Source organism: Conger conger, chromosome 9 (genome assembly GCF_963514075.1).
Source record: "Conger conger chromosome 9, fConCon1.1, whole genome shotgun sequence".
Classification (NCBI taxonomy): Eukaryota; Metazoa; Chordata; class Actinopteri; order Anguilliformes; family Congridae; genus Conger; species Conger conger.
In genome coordinates, this window is record NC_083768.1 from 38,919,460 (window position 1) to 38,939,165 (window position 19,706).

Consider the following 19,706-nt stretch of genomic DNA (forward strand, 5'->3'; position numbering starts at 1 on the left):
ACAGTACCCTAAATAGGTGATGCCTTTGAAAACTGTAAAAATAGTTGATTTAATGTATTTTTTAATGCTTTAGCATTTGACTTGCCAACAATGTAGTGTGTGTATGTGTGTAAGCTAATCTGTATTCAGTTCATGAGAAACATGGGAAAATAAGACTGAGCTAAAAGAAGAAGGCATTGAGCCGGCAGTCACATTTCATTTCTGAATCCAAGGGGAGGTCCGTACCCTAAATAGTGTCTTGTAAGACACCAACTAGTTGGAAAAACTGTACAGTGTTGGCAGGGCTTGCCGTGGGCTTGAGACTTCCCCCTTCCTTAAACTGCAGTGGATGGCGTGGAGCGGACACCAGCGAATGACTCATTCCCAATCTGCCATCTGCACTCAGCTCACTTACTCACTGAGAAGAAGCAGGGAGATGAAGGCTTCAGTTTTCCGAACAGGAAGTGTGAACTTTGGAATTCTGCTCTGCACTGGAGGCATGCGATGATGCGCAACAGCAGTCATAGTCCTGTAACTGTGGTAGAACAGGACAGGGCCACTCTGTTTATGGACAATTGGTGACCTGTAGCTGCCTACGAGTACCGAGGGCAGAGCTAGACAAACCTGTTCCTGGTGTGCCACAGACATTTCTGGGTTTTGTTCAGACAGAACTTTTAAGAGTTGAAGAGTATGAGCGTTCAGAGCCTGAATGGGAAAAGGCTGAGAACCTACAGCAGTTTGTCACCTGAGAATGAATTATATGCATTAAAGTATAGTTATAGGCTTAGATGGAGCAAAAACCAGGAAATTCCCAGGTGCCCGAGCACCAGGTTGGTCCCCCCCTGATCTAGAGGGTGATCATGTAGCAACACTGGGTGGCTTAAGTGCACTTTAGCTCAGGAGGATCTAGCAAATTGCGTAGTCACAGCAGACTTTTGGTTAGTCAACTAATATCACAGAACAAACTCAAGCTAAGCAGGTGTAAGTAATGGAACTCAGCTCTGCACTCGTGGTGAGTTCTCAGACTCAGACACAGGGGAGCCCAGCTGAAGGGCTTTCAAATGAGAGGCCTGGAGGCGGTCTACACAGCCAATGGACAAATTCGAAATGAAGTTAAGAAAAAAGAAATCTACCTTTTCTAAGCAAGTCGGAATGAACTATGGAGCGTACATTTTAATTTGATCTCTGCAATTAATTTGCTTGTGAAAAAAATGCATGTTGAGGAATGTATTCACACATTCAGAAAAATAAAGCACATTTTTGTTAATATCTCCCCCTTGAACTAATTTGGGGCAACAGTTTCAAGTAAGATTAATTAGTCGTTCATCACTTAATCGGACTAGGCCTCATTAAATAACTAAATACTACAAGCTCAATGTTTACACAAATGTGTTTATGGGACTCGAAAGAGCATGGAAAGAAACACCTTCACCTATTTTCTAGAAATAAGACTCTGTGGTTCCAACAGTTCAGATATGCAAATAAGCGGTATGTCTTCCAAGAGAGCCAAGTAGGAATAACAATTTTTTAAATGTGTAACTAAGCAACATTTTGGAATTGTATTGGTCCTGATGAAATATCTCACTGAACATCAACAATGGTTCCTATGTACAGACGCGCTTACATGCCTCAGGCTGTTGGGAAGCAATTCCAAATTCAATGAAAACTTCTAAAAAGATGCCTTATGCTGCAAGTTTGAACTTGAAATCAGTTTCAATTTTTTGGGGAGAGGAGGCTCATATAATAGCAAACCTGTTTGGCCATCTTATTTACTTGAGCTTTTGAGGTTGCACCAGACAAGCTTAGAAGAGTTGGCATAAGTGTAGCACAATTGTCATTGGCTTTAAAATGTATTTATTGCTACATTCAATTGTACCTATATGAAGTTGATTCTTGTTTCCTGGTATTCATCATAGAAGGGAATAAGATTTGAGACTTGGCGTCATGACGAAAACCAAAATTAAGAGAAAACTGCAGTCAGCATTTGTGAATAAGTCTTTTATTTACAATGTGTATCAGTAGATACAACTTTTTAAACCGTATTCAAAAATGTGCAAAAAAAAAAAAGAAAAGAAAAAAAAACAGTAAAGATTCTTTCCAGGAAAAATGAGGGGAAAAAAAGCAAAAGAGACATTGGAAAACGACTCTGCCCAACATACATACTTTATAATTGGCTAAAATGTAAACTGGAACAGCCTGCATTTCTATCTAAGATTTACCTAATGGCATGGTAGCCATTGTACTGTCTGAAATGTTCCACAAAATGACACACAGCTATTTGATTCTCCCAAAACTACAGCCAAAGGTATTTTATGTACATTAAAATTGACATTCTATTTTCTCATTTTAGTAAAGAAAAGGCCATTATAATAAAATAGTAGAGCAGCACTAATGTGAGAAAAAATAAAATTGTACCAAATTGTTCATGAAAGAATTCAGAAACGAGGGAGACGTTTGCTGAATTAAATGTAAACTTTCATTTTCACTCACAGCACGGTCAACCTAAAATTAAAAAACAGGTGAAGCTTGTCAAGTGCTCAACAGTAATAATGTAATGTTTCAGCAATTCCAACAAGCCAGTCTGACATCAGTCATGTACAAGGCAACAGCAAATCACTGAAGCTAAACGCACTCAAATCCCTGGCTACCGAAGTATTTGGAAGATCACAGTAAAAAACAAAAAAAATTCATTTCATTTCAGTGTTCATCCAATTCAGTATCGTGTACATCTAATATTGTAGCTAATATGGGATTAAAGAAACCGCCAAAACATGGTACTAAAACTAAATTTTATAATCGGAACTTCACATTTGTTTTCGTTTTCATTCAGCACTGACGTTCTATACATTTGTTTAATTTCCATTTTTGTGGCGACACATAGCATTTAGGCTAGTTATGGTTCGTTATCACATTCAATGAGCCACATTCTCAAAGCCAAAGTTCACCACTACATTATTCCAATTCACAAGTTTGAGGTCAACTGAATTACCTCACAATTACATGTCAGATAGCGAACACACAGGCTACCCATAATGCATTACACAAAACCAATGCACCTTTCCCATGGTTATGGGAATAGGATGCAGTTCAGTCCTTACCAACAAACACCGTTATGCTGCCTGTTGATATCTGGTTTCTTCACACTGCTTTCCAAAACAGTTACTCATGCCCATAACCAAGATGAATTGAAACTGACTTGCATGCAAACAAAGCCAAAAAATAATAAACTCCCAACTGCTTTTCCTCAACATTCAAGCTCGCCACATGGTCAATGCTAACAGAAATACCAAACCCACTAGAACCATCCTTCTCTGCCTATTGACAGTAATTATCCAAATACCTTCCAAGAGTCAATAATTATTGGGGAAATAATAAACATTAAAGATGGATACAGACTTTCCCTCACAAAGTATGTCCTAAAGTCAACCAAATGCAAAGTTTCTCAAACTGTGATGTTACACAATAGCAAGATAGTGTTCAGTCCATTTGTGAGCAAGACAACAAGGTCCATTGTTAAAAGTCCAAAAGTTAAGGAGAGCACGACCCAGATCCAGCCATTGAGCCCTGTAGCCTAGCCTTTAACCCCCCTGGCTGAAAATAATGGCAATTAGTAACACCCGTTCAGACGACTACAAGGTTCAGCAGCTCAGGGAAAGCCACAATACTGTAGGGCTCAAGGCAGGCCTGGGAGTCAAAAGTGATGGGCAAAATGACCATTTCAAAACAGCCTGCCTTATTGAAATTATACTGCATGCGAAAGGCCAAAGTAATATGAGTCTTGAAGGCATTACATCTCCAGACATAGTATCAGTCTATAGGTATAATACTAAAAATAAGGTTGAGTGAAATCCCTTGTTAAAACACATGTGCCTGTTTTTTTTCCCTTTACCCAGAGGTTAAAAAAGGTTCAAGAAGGAACCAATATCATCATAGATCAATGTCCCAGCTCAGGACTCTTTGCAACTTGACTAACTATAAAGGCTACAGTAGAAAAAGCAGACAAACTCCCTTATTCATTTTAGAAATTCAAAGACAGAAAGGACAAAAAAATGAATGTGTTCCACCGAGAATACGTGAATACTGAAAAACCACGCCTCTGTTATGGAAGAACGTCACGTCTTTCAAAGAGAGAGCTAGGTCTAATGCATGAGACACACCAACGGAATTAATATATGAAGTGGGACAGTACAGCTGAAATTAAAATGGGCTGGCAATATTTAAGACACAAGGGGTCAGTTTGTGGCTGCACTCATGTTATGGAGCCATTTAAAGACCAGGAGACAGCAGGGAAATCAAAGAGAAATGGTGGTTCAGAGAAATAAGTCTGAATTTATATTCTCCTAATCCGAGTACCTGAACACGACACATAAATACAACCTTTACTTTAATCTCCACTTTCCCCCGCTCCCAGACATAAACTTCACTTTCTTGAATGGTTTCTGTCCCATTGAGGCAACTTTGAAAATTCAGATTTTTTTTATTTATTTTATTTTCCCCAATTTTCTTTTTTTTTTGTTTTTTGTTTTTGAGATTCCGGTTTCGCAGACCAGCAACAAATTCAGAAAGTTGCAGCAACTACAGTTCCCTTTGTTACTCAGACTGGGAGTACGCACAAATACCCACTCAGCAATTTATTCTGTATGAGCTATATTGCAGCATTGCTAAAGCAGATTTAATTTAGTAATTAAAACTTAATATCATGCTAGTTTGCACAGGAGGAAAGGAGTCCTTGCAGACAATCAGCAAAAAGTGCTGCTTCAGGGGAATCTGTGTAATATTTTAAGCAATAAATCTAATACTATTGTAACTCATACAAACATGAAAATGCTTAACAATTCCACTATTAATATTTTAAAAGAAATTAAATTCAAATAACTATGAGTTAAAAAAAAAAAAAAAAACTATCTATAGTGCATATTCAATAAAACTTCAATTTGTTTCCATCTTGCATGAAATCAGCCAATGTGATGTGATATTAACAGGCATATAACGGAAATTCCTACCAACTAAATTATATTACAAAAACCCCCTTCAGATTAATTGAAAATTGCTATCCAAACTGCAAGGGTGGGAATTTATTTGACTTTTAAACTGTAACACGATTAAGCAAACCATTTTTAGTGCGCAAGAATGATTGGAGCTTCAGCTTCACGCATTAAGGCTAAGTGATTTATGCAGTACAAAAATGTGTGTGTTCTGCATTAAAAATCACACAACTGTGCCTTGTGTCAACTTTAAATGTACAAAAATCAGTTTTAAGAGCATTATTAGCACTGAATATGATTTAAACAGCATTATGTTGACTGAACCCTTACAAAATATGGAGAGCGCACGCATCTGGAATATGAAGCAACTGCAGCATTTCAAAAATATATCTGATGGGGAAAAATATTTCAGACGTTATTCTTAACACTCGCATTTATTTTTTTGTGAAAACTGCTTTTTGTCAGTCCTAAGAAACTATTATTTCTTTAAACAGTACGGCATGAACAAAGATGTCATCTTGGCCAATGAATGCAAACCCAGTAAATGACAACTTTAAATTCTTGGGCATCAATTCTGCCTGTCTATGCAATTTCAAATGCCCTTCAGACTGGCATTCCAATGTGCTTTGGTTATTTGGGAAAAAAATGGAACGAAAAACAAAAAAAACTGTAGCTTCACTTTTTTTATGGCTTATAGGTTCAATTAATCATGTTCCTCATAACCAAATTCAAAATCTCAAATCATCTTTCTACTCATGCATGCAATATCACAACAGTACTATTGTCCTTCAAATCTATTCCTGCTCATTAAGTGTGAGTCTGAGCAACAGCAAATTTAAAGGTTTTAGGTTCTAGCTAAAAAGGGAGAGCCAGATTAATACACAATTTATTGATGCAAAAAAATAATTTCAAAATCTAAAAAACAAAAAAAACAAAAAAAAAATATCATGGCACCAAACTTTGTATCCATGAACACCACCGTCTTCCTGACACCAGAAAGTGCAAGTTGCAACATGAGTCCCATTATCAGCATCCTGCTTAAGTGGTTCAGTAGTGCTTTTCCTGCAAGTAATCTTTCATTTTGTTTGGTAAAGGCAGTTTCTGGATCAGGTCTATGCGTGTGTACTGTCGGATGACGAAGCGGCACAGGTACTGCAGGGAGCGCACTTGCATAAACCGCGAGACGGGGTTGGTCAGCCTGACCGGGTACGTGGCTGACCCGGGCAGGCGGGACCTGGAGTAGCAGAAGGCGCCGTTCTCCGAGTCTTTGATGGAGTGCTCGATGAGGTGCACAATGGACGTGTGGCCCTCCACGTCGGGCTGCTCGTAGAAGCTGAAGCGGCCGTTGGAGTGCTCGATGCGCGTGTGGAGCGTCTTGCTCTGCGAGCGGAAGCTGAGGCTGAGGAGGTAGCGGTCGTCCGAGCTGTCGCGCACCAGGAAGGAGCCGTCGGGCAGGTTGGCCAGCTTCTCCTCGGCTTCCCAGCGCGTGATGGGGCCCCAGTACCAGCCCTGCCGGGCCAGCTTCTTCAGCTCCACCGTCAGGCTGGTCACCACCATGGGCCCGCTGCTCTGCACCGCGTCGTACACCCTGCACACCCCGGGCGCCGAGTTGGGGTCGAAGTTCAGGTGGTGCCGCACTCGCTCGGCCACCTGGGCGTCCGCCCCGCCGAACGCGTGGAAGCCCCGGGGCCCGAGGGCGGCGGGATGGGGCGGGAGGAGGGGCGAGAGGGGCGGCGCGTCCATCCGGGACGCCTGGAGGACCAGGCCGGCAGAGCCGATCAGCAGCCCGTTCACGGACGGCTCCATGAAGATGTCCGGAGGCAGCCCCAGGTCCTGCTCCATCGCCCCCTCTCCCAGAGCCAGGGTCCCCCCCTCCGCCGGCGGACTCACCTCCATGGGGGAGGAGCCGTCCACACAGAAGGGCTGAGACCCCTCTACGGGGTACAGCCCCTCCTCCAAAGGCATTGTGTACTGAATATAGTCCTGAGGGGTGAGTCCTAAGACTACAGGCACGTGTTCGTCAATGTCCAGGTGAAGGTCCCCGTTCTGGGGCTCGGCGCTCTTCAGCGTGTCGCCGGAGTCCTGGAAGACCCTGTCCATCCGCAGGTCGGGGTACTCTTTCCGGACGCCGTTGAGGGCCGGGCTGGGGCCGGACGAGCGCACCAGCGCCTTCACCTTCACCTCCATCTTGATGCAGGTCTCCTCGGAGTTGGCGGGCCGGAGGGGCCAGGGCGTGGGGCTGTAGTGGTGGCTGCGGAGGGAGGTGGACCGCAGCGGACGCTGGGCCTTGATGTCGGTGAGGCCCACGGGGGCCGAGGAGGAGGAGAAGGTGTCGTCGTCCGGGCAGCCCACCGAAGGGGACCCGCCCTTCACTTTGGGCTTCTGCTTGGCCGACAGGCGCCTCTTCAGCGAGCCCATGAGGCCCTCGCCCTTGGAGCGGCCCTTGTGTCCGGGTTTCTCCTCTTCCTCACTCAGGTCGCACCCGGCCAGGTCCTTGCTGTAGCACCCGCCGAAGAGGGAGTCCTCCTTGGGGAAGTCGGAGCCCAGCACAGGCTGCGGGATCCCAAACTCACCCCCTTCCTCCTTGCCCTTCAGGTTGAATGACTTTCGTATCGTCTTAAGGCTAATCTTCTTCATCCTGAAAGTCCCGCCCCCTCCCTCCCAATGAGGGAATGGGGGTGTGGCCTCACCTGCGATGTTCAGCGGAGCGGGTCTTATCTGAAGCGTCCTTTCATGAGTTTACTCAGTGTCATTAAGCACATCCCAGGGTTGTTGTGCCTAAGAGATTAAAACAAGCATTATTTTTCTCCTTCCAATTGTCTCAAATAAGCTGCAGTTACCCCATAGCAATCATTTCACATTAATTTCTATTTCAACTTTCTACCTACCTCTTCCCCAAAATGGAATAAAAGGAATAACTGAACAAAGTGACCACTCAGGAAAGCGGTGGTCTGTGAACACATGATGTCAGCTCCAACTGTCTGCATGCTGACTGTGCCACTGTTATCTTTACCTTGATGTTTAATTAATTTCCTCCACATACTAGCATCCGACCACAAAAGTGATATGAGACACAGTCTCTGTCAGTGTCTGCTGAGAACATAGTCGCAAAATAATTTATTTACAATAAATCATTGTGGAGATATGCAAATACACTATGATAATCTGGCCACGACCAGAATGAGAAGGAGTTAAAAGGCTTTGCAGCACGCCCATGTGTAATGAGCACTTACTGCTGACAGGGCTAATAACCCGCTACATCTCATCAGAGATGACTGGGTAAATAACCAGTCAACAGGGAGCGCCCACATATAATAGCCTAGGTTCCAACATATTAGGAAAATAATACGGTTTAATTATGAAATAATCCAACCATTACCTTCCTAACATCTCGGTCTCAATTATTTGTGCATGCACCTTTTTGACACAGTGAAAAACAGCCAATCCATTCTTTCACTGACACAACTGCAATGAAGACAAACTAAAAACTGATTTCATGTAATTATGATTTTTTTCCCCCAAGAAAGTGACTTGAAAAAACAGATTTTAAAGTTTGATTCAAAGATCTTTAACAGTTGTTAAAGGGGGAGTATTCTCCAATAAGCACTTTAAAGAAATCTTTAAAGAGTGCCATGTTGAAAGGACTGTGGGGAGGATGTATGCTGCTATGAATAATGTAAACACATCTGTCTGCTGTTCTTAAGAGCATTTAACTGGTGATCAAAGTGAATTAACCAATATTCTCCGACAGCATACAACTTGGCTTACCAGAGTTTGACACTTTGGTTTTCTGTTCTTCCATATGCCTTTCAGGCCCCCAACTGTAGATGGAAAATATGAGTAAATAAATATATCAACCCTATATTCCCAAATACCCCAAAAAACTATCCCAATGTATGTCGCTCAGTACGTTGAGTCTGAGGTTTTTTTATTTTTTTATTTTTAACTTCATATGCAATATTATATAACAAATTATTCAAATCATATTTATTTCACAAAATAATAATACGTTTGTTTAAAATTAGCAGCTGAGCAGCCAAATCCGTGGCTCCACGTTTTGTTTTCTTTGAATTTCATACGAAGTACTACAAATTTTGTTTGAGTGAAATTTGGTCTTTAGCTAGTTAAGCACAAAATGGACAAATAAAATTGGCGAAAATACTTGGAAAAAACGATATTGGATGTTAAGAAATATGAAAATTTACGTTTAGCCATCTAACGTTAGCTAACAAGCGACATACAATATTCTTTGTCTTCAATTCTCAGTGAGTTAACCAACACACCGAGGTGAATGAGCTACTTAAACCTAGCTAACTAGTTAGCGTCTCTGTAACAATTAATAACCCATCGAGCTAACCAATGGCATTAGCTCCCTAAATAATTCTCAACAAACTATCTTACTCTCAAAATGTTTAATTTTAATAGAACAGCCAGCCTCAATTTAGCTAGCTAGTAACATATGCTAGCTTGGGCCTACGACTTGCTGCGAAGCCTATGCTTGAGATCAATTATTGAAAGTTAGCTAGCGAGCCAACTGCTAGATTGACACAAAGGATTGACAAAGGAGTTTTGTTAATCAAATCGTTCATTCAATTGAAGTCTTCAGTAAGACATACAGCCTTTTAAATATTGCACGTATTAAATAAAACCGTGATATTCACGGCCAATAAATCACTAGCTGACTAGCTACGTATGAAGTCCACTTGGCTAACTAACAAGCAGTAAATTCAAGTTTGCAAGCTCGATTGCTAGCAAAGGCCTAGCTAGCTAAAGAAATCCCTTCCTCTGTTCTTACTACTACTTAAGTCTATGTTACCGTGCTCTTTAATACCAAGTTTAACCAATAACCGAAAGCAACAATACTGTTGTTAATAAAACCAATGTCATTGCATATTATTTAAAGTAAAAAAACGGGCTTCGTTCTTGTTTAGCTAACACGTAGCTAACTAGCTAGCTAGCTAGCTAATATTAGCGAGTTAGCCAGGTGACTGTCATGGCCACATCCTTTGTAGCCAGCTAATGCTAGCCAGCCAGCTAATGTAAGCCAAACTAAAAAAGCAAGCTTCATGTCCATTGCCTTCATTTAACAAATGTTTTTTTTTTTACACTTACCAGTGTTTACCTCCAATTTGTACGGGGACCAGTCCGAAACGATGTTTAACAGGTCTCATACAAAGAATGTCTGATGAATCACAGTTTACAGTAGCTAGCGTTACTTCATATATCTTCACCTTTGACTAAGGTCCGTCTCGTCAAGCTAGCTTGCTAGCTAGCTAGCTAAATAAACAATCCACGCTGTATGAATTTTAGCAAGAACCGACAATGTCATCGACAATATTACAGCAAGCTTTGTTGCTAATCTGGTCGGCACAGACGTCTTTGAGGTTCAGAATTATTTGCCTATTGCACCTCAAAACTTTTTGCCCCTTTTCCGTCGCTCTCTTCCTCTCCCCTTTGTTGCCTGTTGCATTCTGGGAGAAGAAGATCGAAGGGTGGAACAAATGTTTATTCCTACAGCGGGCATAGTGAGCATTGTGAAAAATAACCATAATAAAGCCCAACTCCGTATTGTAAGTTTCATGAATAGGTTTGTCTAATAATAATAATAATAATAATAATAATAATATTATTATTATTATTATTATTATTATTATTATTATTATTATTATTACTAGAAAAATTCAATCTAGAATCAGCCAGGCACAAATCTTTGCACAATGTATTATTTTTTTTAGATTACATTCATTTTGCAGATGCTCTTACCTTGAATGACTTATAACAATAACAGTGTGTCTGTAATTCTCAATCAAAACTCTTGGTTTTGTTGAAAAATTAATAAGCATTTAAATGTTTCAAAAAAAAAAAAATACTACCTTCAACAGTGGTAGGACACCACTGGCTTTGTCATATTTGAGAAATGTGCTTTCAGCATCCCCTTATGACTCACTGTACCATGAGCCATGAGATCCTACAGCCTCACCAGATCTCTTCGACTCAAAGCAGTCTGGCCATTCAACAGAGTTGGCCCTCCTTTCAGTCAGCGAGGAGCTCCGCTTTGCTTAGGCAACTTCCATCTCCCCCTTTCCATATAACCCTGGGGATCTGTGGAACAGCTCTAAATAGGTTTGCTTCCTACCTTCTAGGTTAAATGGGGGCAGCACAGTTTCAAGGCATCATTACCTCTCTACAGGTATCCCCCAGGGTTCATCCCTTGGCCCTTTCCTTTTCTCTCTCTATCTCTTGCTTCTGTCATCTCTTGCCATGGCATTTTATCACTGCTATGCTGAAGACACGCAACTTTTTTTGTCCTTCCCTCCCCCTGACACATTAGTCTCAGCAGACATTTTAGCGTGTCCCCAAGGCAAACTGGATCACCTGAAGCTCAGCTTTATTAAAACTGTGATGCTATATTTCCCAGCTAAATCCTCACCCCTTCTTGACATTTTACTAAGCCTGGACATCATCACAGTGCTGATGTCTGCATTTGCTAGCAAACTTGGTCAAAGATGCTTTGAATATATAAATGGTAGTCAACTGGGACCTTCATTCAGGGCGATACATAAACCCTCATAGCATACATCTAAATCTTTTATTCCCACTCTTTATTGTTTTTGCATTAGAAAAATGGTCTGCCTCAATGTATGGTGAGGCATGAATGAATTAATGTTTATCCAGCTGAAAAAATAGGTTTTGAAATGATTGTCCCCTTTTGCCACAGACACATTTTACTTTTCTGGCACCAGAGCATGCACACTGGGTACCTAAATAGGAAGGTATGAATAGTAATGAAAAAAGCCTTACTGTACTGGCCAAAATAGTGTAATTTCACCTGGGTAAATTCATAATTTTGAATGGACCTCAATGGGGAAATTTGCTCTTTGGCTCCAAATTCTAGAGGCTTAATCAACTAGAGTTTGCAAGCTGATGTCAATCCCTGGTCCCCAGTTTTATAAAAGGTCCTGAGCTAGCAGATGTTATAAAATGCTACTGAATGGCATTCTGCCATCATCCATTGTATTTGCTCTTGTTGACTCTAATCTAAGTATCTCTGCCTTCATGTAGTACTTGACAAACTGTCCCTCTGTAAGAGCATCACTGCAGTATGTTGGAAGAAGTCACAGCAGCATGCCTACATAGTAGGCTACTTGTATACCTTTGATCTTTATGAGCAACATGACCTCTAGCAAATGTTTGAAAAGAATGCATTATGCAGAGATACTGAGTCAATGCATGAGTCCTGAATTGACAACTATTTACAACTGTAACCTGTGTGTTGATTTCTGTACTATTTTCCTGAGCCTTCACCAGCTGAAGATTTGGAAAGAAATCCAGAATAAAAAACTATGAACACTTTACATGACATTGGGACTTGAGAATTGAGAAGAACTCTTTTGTGTTTGTTTCTATTTCATGGGCAGTACAGAAAATAAAAACAAATTAAGTGAAACTTTTGAACAGGGGTTTGACATAAATTTGGATAACAATGAAAGTGCAGTCAAGAGAGGGGGGTAAAGTGCTCATGGCCCTACTTTGTCAAACACTGAATGAAGGTGTGTTTTATGCTTGAAAAACACACACAAGTGAAGGTTTAAATGAACTCATTGGTGTTTGTGTTTGTCCCTCATTCAACAGTTCCCAACGGCCAGCACTCCACAGTTCAGGAGCGCTCCTCTCCATTTCAAAATATGAAGCATGGTTGAGATGAATGTCAAAATTCCTTCTTTTTATTCAGGGAGAAATGTTAAAACTTGAAACTTTACGTTCCTTAAAAAGGAACGTATAATGCAAAATCACTAAAATGTTATGATGGGGTTTTCATTTAACTACTCTAGGTCGTAGCATGTGTGTAGCATGGGCGACAATGGCTCAGGTGGTGAGAGCTGTCGTCTGGCAGTCGGAGGGTTGCCAGTTTGAATCCTGCCCCGGGTGTGTCGAAGTGTCCCTAAGCAAGACACCCTGATGTCAGAAAGGCAAGGCATAACACAGTGTGTCTTTATGCAGGAAGTATGTTGTGATTATGTGCCTGTAGCATAGTGGTTAACGTACATGACTGGGACCCACAAGGTCAGTGGTTCGATCCCCGGTGTAGCCACAATGAGATCTGCACAGCCGTCGGGCCCTTGAGCAAGGCCATTTACCTTCCATTGCTCCAGGGGAGGATTGTCTCCTGCTTAGTCTAAGCAACTGTAAGTCTCTTTGGATAAAAGCATCTGCCAAAATGCCATTAATGTAATGTAATGACATAACATGGGCTCAATCATATGCAGTGTACCTACTTCAACATCAGGAGTATATAACCTGCCATTTTCCAGGCTGCCAGCCCCTTCACTGCTGTTCTTCCCTCTGTAATACTGATAATGATAGCTTTTCCTCAGAGATATCACCTCACCATCTACACAACAAAATAAAAGCATTTTCTATTTCCCAAAGATATTATACTTGACCTCTCTGATTTAACAAAAGCGTGTTTGTGCCTTAGAGCATTTTGCGCTTGAAAAGAAAGTAGTCTAAACTACTAAACTATGACTTTGAGATGATTCAACGGTGGCCTAATTAGTGTCAGTATTATTTTAAAGTGGGCAATTGGATGTGGTTTTTTTGTGCTGCCAGGCTAATTTGGGCCATACGCTATGAGTTATTATTTTGTTTGGCTTTTTTTCCGCACTGTTTAACTGACGAGCTTCTAACATGCTGTGGAAACCAATCCTGCTTGAGGCTATATCTTCGGGGACAGTCACAATGAGGAGGTGTTAATTAGTCTTTCCTATTAGGGCAGAGCAGGCTGTCTTTTCCTCATCACTGCAGCGAGAGAGGTAAAGGGAAAGGGAAAGAGAGGGACTGGCCAGAGGAGCAGGGAGGATAACAGGGAAGGCCAAATTAGCTTTTGTTTCAGTTGAGCTTCTGACATTTTCCCACCACAAATTTACTCAGGGAGCAAACATTAATCCTATCCCAATATTGCACTGGCACAAAGATGATCAGTACAGGAATCAAGGATGTAGATAGTGCAGGATTAATTAGTGATGGGAGAGCAGAGACTTCATCAATCTCATTATGGGTGGAGCTCACTGGGCTGTTAATTGCTTGCTTGAGCCAATCACAAAAATGTTGCTTTCCACACCAAACCACAGTGACGGAAAACAAAATATTTGGTTTTATGAAACCTCATTTGCCCACTGCTACTTTTGTTAGTATTTCAAGAATAATTAAGGCTATGTGGCAAGGCTCTGGACTGGATAATTGAAATGATAAATTTAACATTGCTTTGTCACTGGTTAATTGATGTCAGTTATTCAATGTTTCTCTCATACCCAATTGGACTTGTCATGAGTAATGAGTTTAGTTCAAAATAAATTCCAATTGGAAAGTTTACCAATTAAAAACAGTACACAAACCAGGTCCATCAAACACTGTGACAAATTAGTAGAGTTAGCAAAGGCTATACAGGAGCAACAAGAGATGCCCTTGTTAAATATTTGTGCTTTATACCCAATGAGCTGGTTAATGTTTTCATTTAAATTCAAATTCAAATAAATTGGAGGTGATTCGTTACGTAGCAATTTCCTGACATAGACCAAGACCACATTACTCTAATTAAACATTTGTTTCGATTTCCCATAAACGCCCAAGTACAAACAAAACCATAAACATTAGAGTGCATTGATCCATGCCTCAGTAAACAAGATTGAGTTAGAATGGAAATAGTATGCAGCTCCAATCCCTTTGTGCACTTATCCAGTTACACATGAGAAATGATCATTTTTTACAGTTTAATCCAAAGGCATGCTTTTCATGATCCAATAGGCTTTTGGCATTAAAAACCACTCACGGTCAAAAAAATGCAAAATGCAAAATAAGAATAGGAAATAAGTGCCTCTTAATGGCAGTTAATATATGATAATATAGCTGTATAAAAACGAAATTCAAAGGTACAATATGTAATTTCAGACTTCTAACAGTCTGGTCTAGAGAGGAATAGCAGACACAAACACCTTCAAACCACAACATTATTTATTCCTCCCCCTTCTCTGTAAATGCGCTGACGTTGTAACACCATTCGTTGTGGCAGTTAGAACCAATTTTCAACCAATGAGCTTCAATTATTGTACAGTTATACAATGTTTTGGTACAGAGTGTTGGGCCGTCAACTGCATATTTTGAAACCCGAATTTAAGGACTATAAACACAGGCAGAGTGTGAGTCTTGTTCAATGATAGGAAGGGACTTACAATGGACTTGTGACAATGTTTTAACACAAAAATCGTACCTATTGTACCGTAATTTTAATGGCTCAACAATTTACACTTACTGCAGTGACTTGAGACAAAGAGACAATCTTGAGACAATCTGTTGTAAACAAGTGGTCTTGTACAATCAAGAGCAAAAGGCAAAGTCTATCTGGGGTGCTATGTGATGAGGGAAAAACACAAATTATGCCCTTTGAATGTGCCAGTAATCTTCAAGGAGACATTTGTCGATATTAAATGTTATATAATACACCTATCAGAATTATTCGATAAATACAGTTTTTACAATTTTCTTTGAAACCTCATGTTTGGCTTAACCGAAAAATCTCCCACAGCACATTTCCTTTTCAGGCTCTAAAAATTGCATAAACTAAACCACATTTCACTCTGGAAAACTATCAATTGGTTGGTTAATGTAATGAATTGGGTGAAAGGAAACAATTGCCTTGTGTGAAATTGAATATATTGATCACATTATGATGGTAAATGGCTTAATATGCTCTCTGCTGGTGTGAATTTAATTTTGTCTTTAAACCTGGAACATGATGATATAATATCATATGTGACATCTAGAAAAGATGTGTAGTGCAAATAATTGTGTTATCTGATTGCTGTCACACATGTTCTCCCGTCCATGTGGGGTTTCTTCAGATATTCTGGTTTCCTCCCACATGCAGGAATAAGTGGCTGAGATAATGGTTGGATTTGTGGTTTAAACTGTGAGCATATGTCTTTAAAAAAAATATTGCTGTGGTTAATTATTCTATTTCTTACACCAAGTTACACAAGAGGGGTCCAGGGACACCCCTGAGGGTGGTCTTTGCCCAAAATAATGTTCCTTGTGAAAATATTACACCTCCATTTACATATTTCATATATTGCATACTTCCAACATTCACAGAGAGCAAATCATTGTATTGTACATTACATCCTTGGTACTATTGTGATCAGGGTCATTATTAAATATTGATATTGTACTAAACAACCACATTTCTTATATTGATTGATGATATAATTACATTGTGGGGCACCAGTAGTAAGATGTACTGATGTGGACTTAATAGCTCCTGCATTTCAGCCTACAGTGGCCATTTGATAAAGGCCTCATCCACTACCCATTTTATCGTTATGGAGCTCCCAGTAGTCCTTTTAGTGATCTTTGGGAACTCTCTGTCTTACACATTCCTCATTAAACTCAGGGGTTGTAAAACTTGTGGCACAAGGTAATCAATGAAATGTAACACGTCGTCTTGTTTAATGTACAGAGCACATTCAGCTGAGATTAAATCTAAGCATTTACTCTTTGAGACTCTTTTTATTTTGCATGAATCAAGGCATAATTTATTCTTCAGACCTGTTGAAATGCCCAGTAAAAGAAAACGGACCAGACAAAGTCAGCACTTGACTTTCTCCGCCTTCTCCCAGAGGGTCGCTTCTGGAGGTCCTGCAGAAGGAGAATTACTTACACCCGCGTCTACCGCACCAACACAGACAGCCATAAATCAGTCACTCTGGAGCCTGGCTGTGACGTGGCAGCCCCTGTTGCAGAATGTAATAAAGTTAAAAAATGCAAAATCATACACTCGCTCAGAAATGTAATACAGCAGATGCATACATTATTTATTTCCAAGCGCAGCCTTCCTTAAATGTACAGCAATAAGTCCTCTGTCTGTAGGTTACAATGGCTGGCTGGCTCCCATCGTACTACTGGTTCCTCTTTTTATGTGGTTTTTGAGAGCTGTGTTATAAATAACACTTCCAATCTTCCAAGAAAATATGATAACATGGATGTTCTACATAGGGTCCTGGGTGAAAAAGGAATAGGTCCACACGCAGTGCAAGCAGCTTGTTTTTTCATTTCGATGAGCGGTGAGAAAGGCTTCCTCATCCAGGGGTCCAGCAGTGTCAGTTAGTTTCAGGATTAGAGGATTCTTTAAATAAATAATACCCGATAACCATGCAACAAATGTAGATAGAGGACAGATAGTTCCACCTCGTGTGACTTTGAGGAACTACTAGGGTGTCATAAATGCTGACATGTAAATAAGGTAAATAATGACGAATAAATATATACATTTATGCATAAATATGGCAGTTTGGCATTTCTTACATTGCCAAACATGAGCAAAACATCAAATCATTGCAGGTCAATTGGAATGAATCTGGGGAGGGGAGTGGGGGTTGGGGCTATATTCCAGGCCCACATTGCATTGCCCTAAGCATTAATCTATATACCTTTAGGTCTAATCAGTCAAAGCTGTCATTCAAACACCAATGCATCATGCAGTGATGTTGAGTCTGTATATATTAGCACAGTAAAGAAATTCACCAATGGCATGTGTTCTGTGACTGTTCGTTATGTGTGATGTTGGAAATCAATGGAAAAATATACCTAAGAATAAAAAGATGACATTAGTTTTTGTTCATAGCTGAGATTCATTGTGACCAGCTTTGACTGAAAGTATAGGATGGCACTCTCCTCTAAAGAATGACAATGCTGTTTGCTGTCTAAACCTCTCCATACAAGAGATTCAATTCTCTTTTTGTTGACTGAAAAAAATGTGGTCATACACAATACTTCAGTTAAGTTTTGAGCTCCAAACTCTGAAAGGATAAAAAGCACCAGGGAAGATCACATCAGAATGGTTAGTACGTGGTGTGACTTTTGCGTTTGCTTTGAGAATACTCATGTAGTATCTTTGTTGAATCTCTAATCTCTGGTTGTGCTTGAAATGGTAGACTCACTTTCAGTCTTTTGATCAAGGGGATAAGCAGCTTGACTACAACTAAATAGGGTTCAGGCTATACCTGGCATCTCAAAAGGACATCTCCCACTTGAAGAATATTGGTGCCCAACACACCTGCCTTCCTCGAGACATATTGACCACTACTGAAGAAGCATCACTTTCAATCATGTGTGACATCATACCTTCAGTTCCAAGCTGACCAATGAGCTTGAGTCTGGGATGACATAATGTCCATTCAAACTACATTACATTACATTATTGGCATTTGGCAGACGCTCTTACCCAGAGCAACGTACAGTTGATTAGACTAAGCAGGAGACAATCCTCCCCTGGAGCAATGCAGGGTTAAGGTCCTTGCTCCAGGGCCAAATGGCTGTGCAGATGTTATTGTGGCTACACTGGGATTAGAACCACCGACCTTGCGTGTCCCAGTCATTTACCTTAACCACTACGCTACAGGCCATGTATGCTAACTCAATGCTGGCAAGTTGGAACATGTTCAGTGGTAGACTTCAATGAGAGAAGCAAAACAAAAGCTATACTCACAGAAGTGTACTAGCTCAGAGTTTAAAAACCTAGCAAACAACCACATGCTGGGCAGCTGTCATTCTTCATTACAAGTCAGTGTTTTCTCAAAATGGCTGTTTGCTACAAATTATGTTGTCTCTTTATAAGCTAGGCAATAATGATTTTTAAAAATCCAATTTAAAGTAATGGTTGTCTCCCATCTCATTTTTGATTGTCAAGATTTATTAGAAATCGATTATTCACTGAGATGGGAAAATTGTCATGTGAAGTAGGGGTGACCGGGGCACAAACTAACATGGAGCATGTTGAAACGTCAAGATTTTGTGAAGTTGCGTTTGTGGAAGAATAATCTGTTTGTTTTCACTCGTGTTATAGCAACATGCTTCTTCGGTGTGAGAGGCAGAATGGTTTGAAAAAACGTCATTAACAAGTCCGTGTTTTAGCACCAGTACATGCAACTTTTTTTTCTCACCAAAGTGTTTTTCAATTGATTGATCATGTGTGATGTGTGAATGCCAGAAATATTCCAAATACATGGAAGCTAAATCACTATCTTGAGGGTTATAAGTATAGTTTTGACACATGCATCCACCTATTATACATGCATCAGCCTCAATACATGTTCATAAAAGGTTGTATACTCCATGTATACCATACACTTATTTGGTTCAATATAGCTCCAGGTTTAATATGATCTTATCCATTTGAGCCATTCATCACATATTAATGATCATGTGTGGTCTGTTAATATAGACCATTTCTACATAGAGTATCTTCAGATGAAAAATGTAAATTGGATTAACCTACCTTTGACTTTTTCCAGCCCTCTCCAGAATACTCATCATTGGTAATATTGTCATCAAATGTGGCACAGCCACAAGCATCTGTATCCACTCAAAAAAAATAAATTGGTCAGAAGAAAAGCTTCCACTTCTACTGTGTTCGAGCTTCTGTAACTTGGTTTCAGTAATGTTTAGAGTGATTCTAAACAACAAACCTCCAAGGGTTGTCTTTCTAAAAAGATTAGGATCATGCATGTAGTCAACAGGTTTCAGGAAAAGTAGCCATATTATTTTAGGTACGTCATTTTTAATCGTTTTATGAAGATTTGGTGATACTTAAGGGGTTAATTAAGTGAAAACCTAAAATGGCTAGGTTGTGCCCCAGTCCCCTTAGATATCCCGAGAAGGACAAAATGACATTTCACTCACAGGTTTTCA

At 40.3% G+C, this 19,706-nt stretch overlaps 1 protein-coding gene across 1 annotated transcript; it reads right to left on the reverse strand.

Annotated features, from left to right (window-relative positions):
- Positions 1-5,379: 5,379 nt before the first annotated feature.
- Positions 5,380-10,421, reverse strand: LOC133137915 (suppressor of cytokine signaling 6-like). Its single transcript, XM_061256326.1, has 3 exons — positions 10,077-10,421; positions 8,733-8,785; positions 5,380-7,742 (listed from the first exon to the last, which is right to left on the reverse strand). The coding sequence occupies exon 3, from the start codon at positions 7,599-7,601 to the stop codon at positions 6,012-6,014; it is 1,590 nt and encodes a 529-aa protein (XP_061112310.1). The 5' UTR covers positions 7,602-7,742; positions 8,733-8,785; positions 10,077-10,421; the 3' UTR covers positions 5,380-6,011.
- Between the last annotated feature and the right edge of the window lie 9,285 nt (positions 10,422-19,706).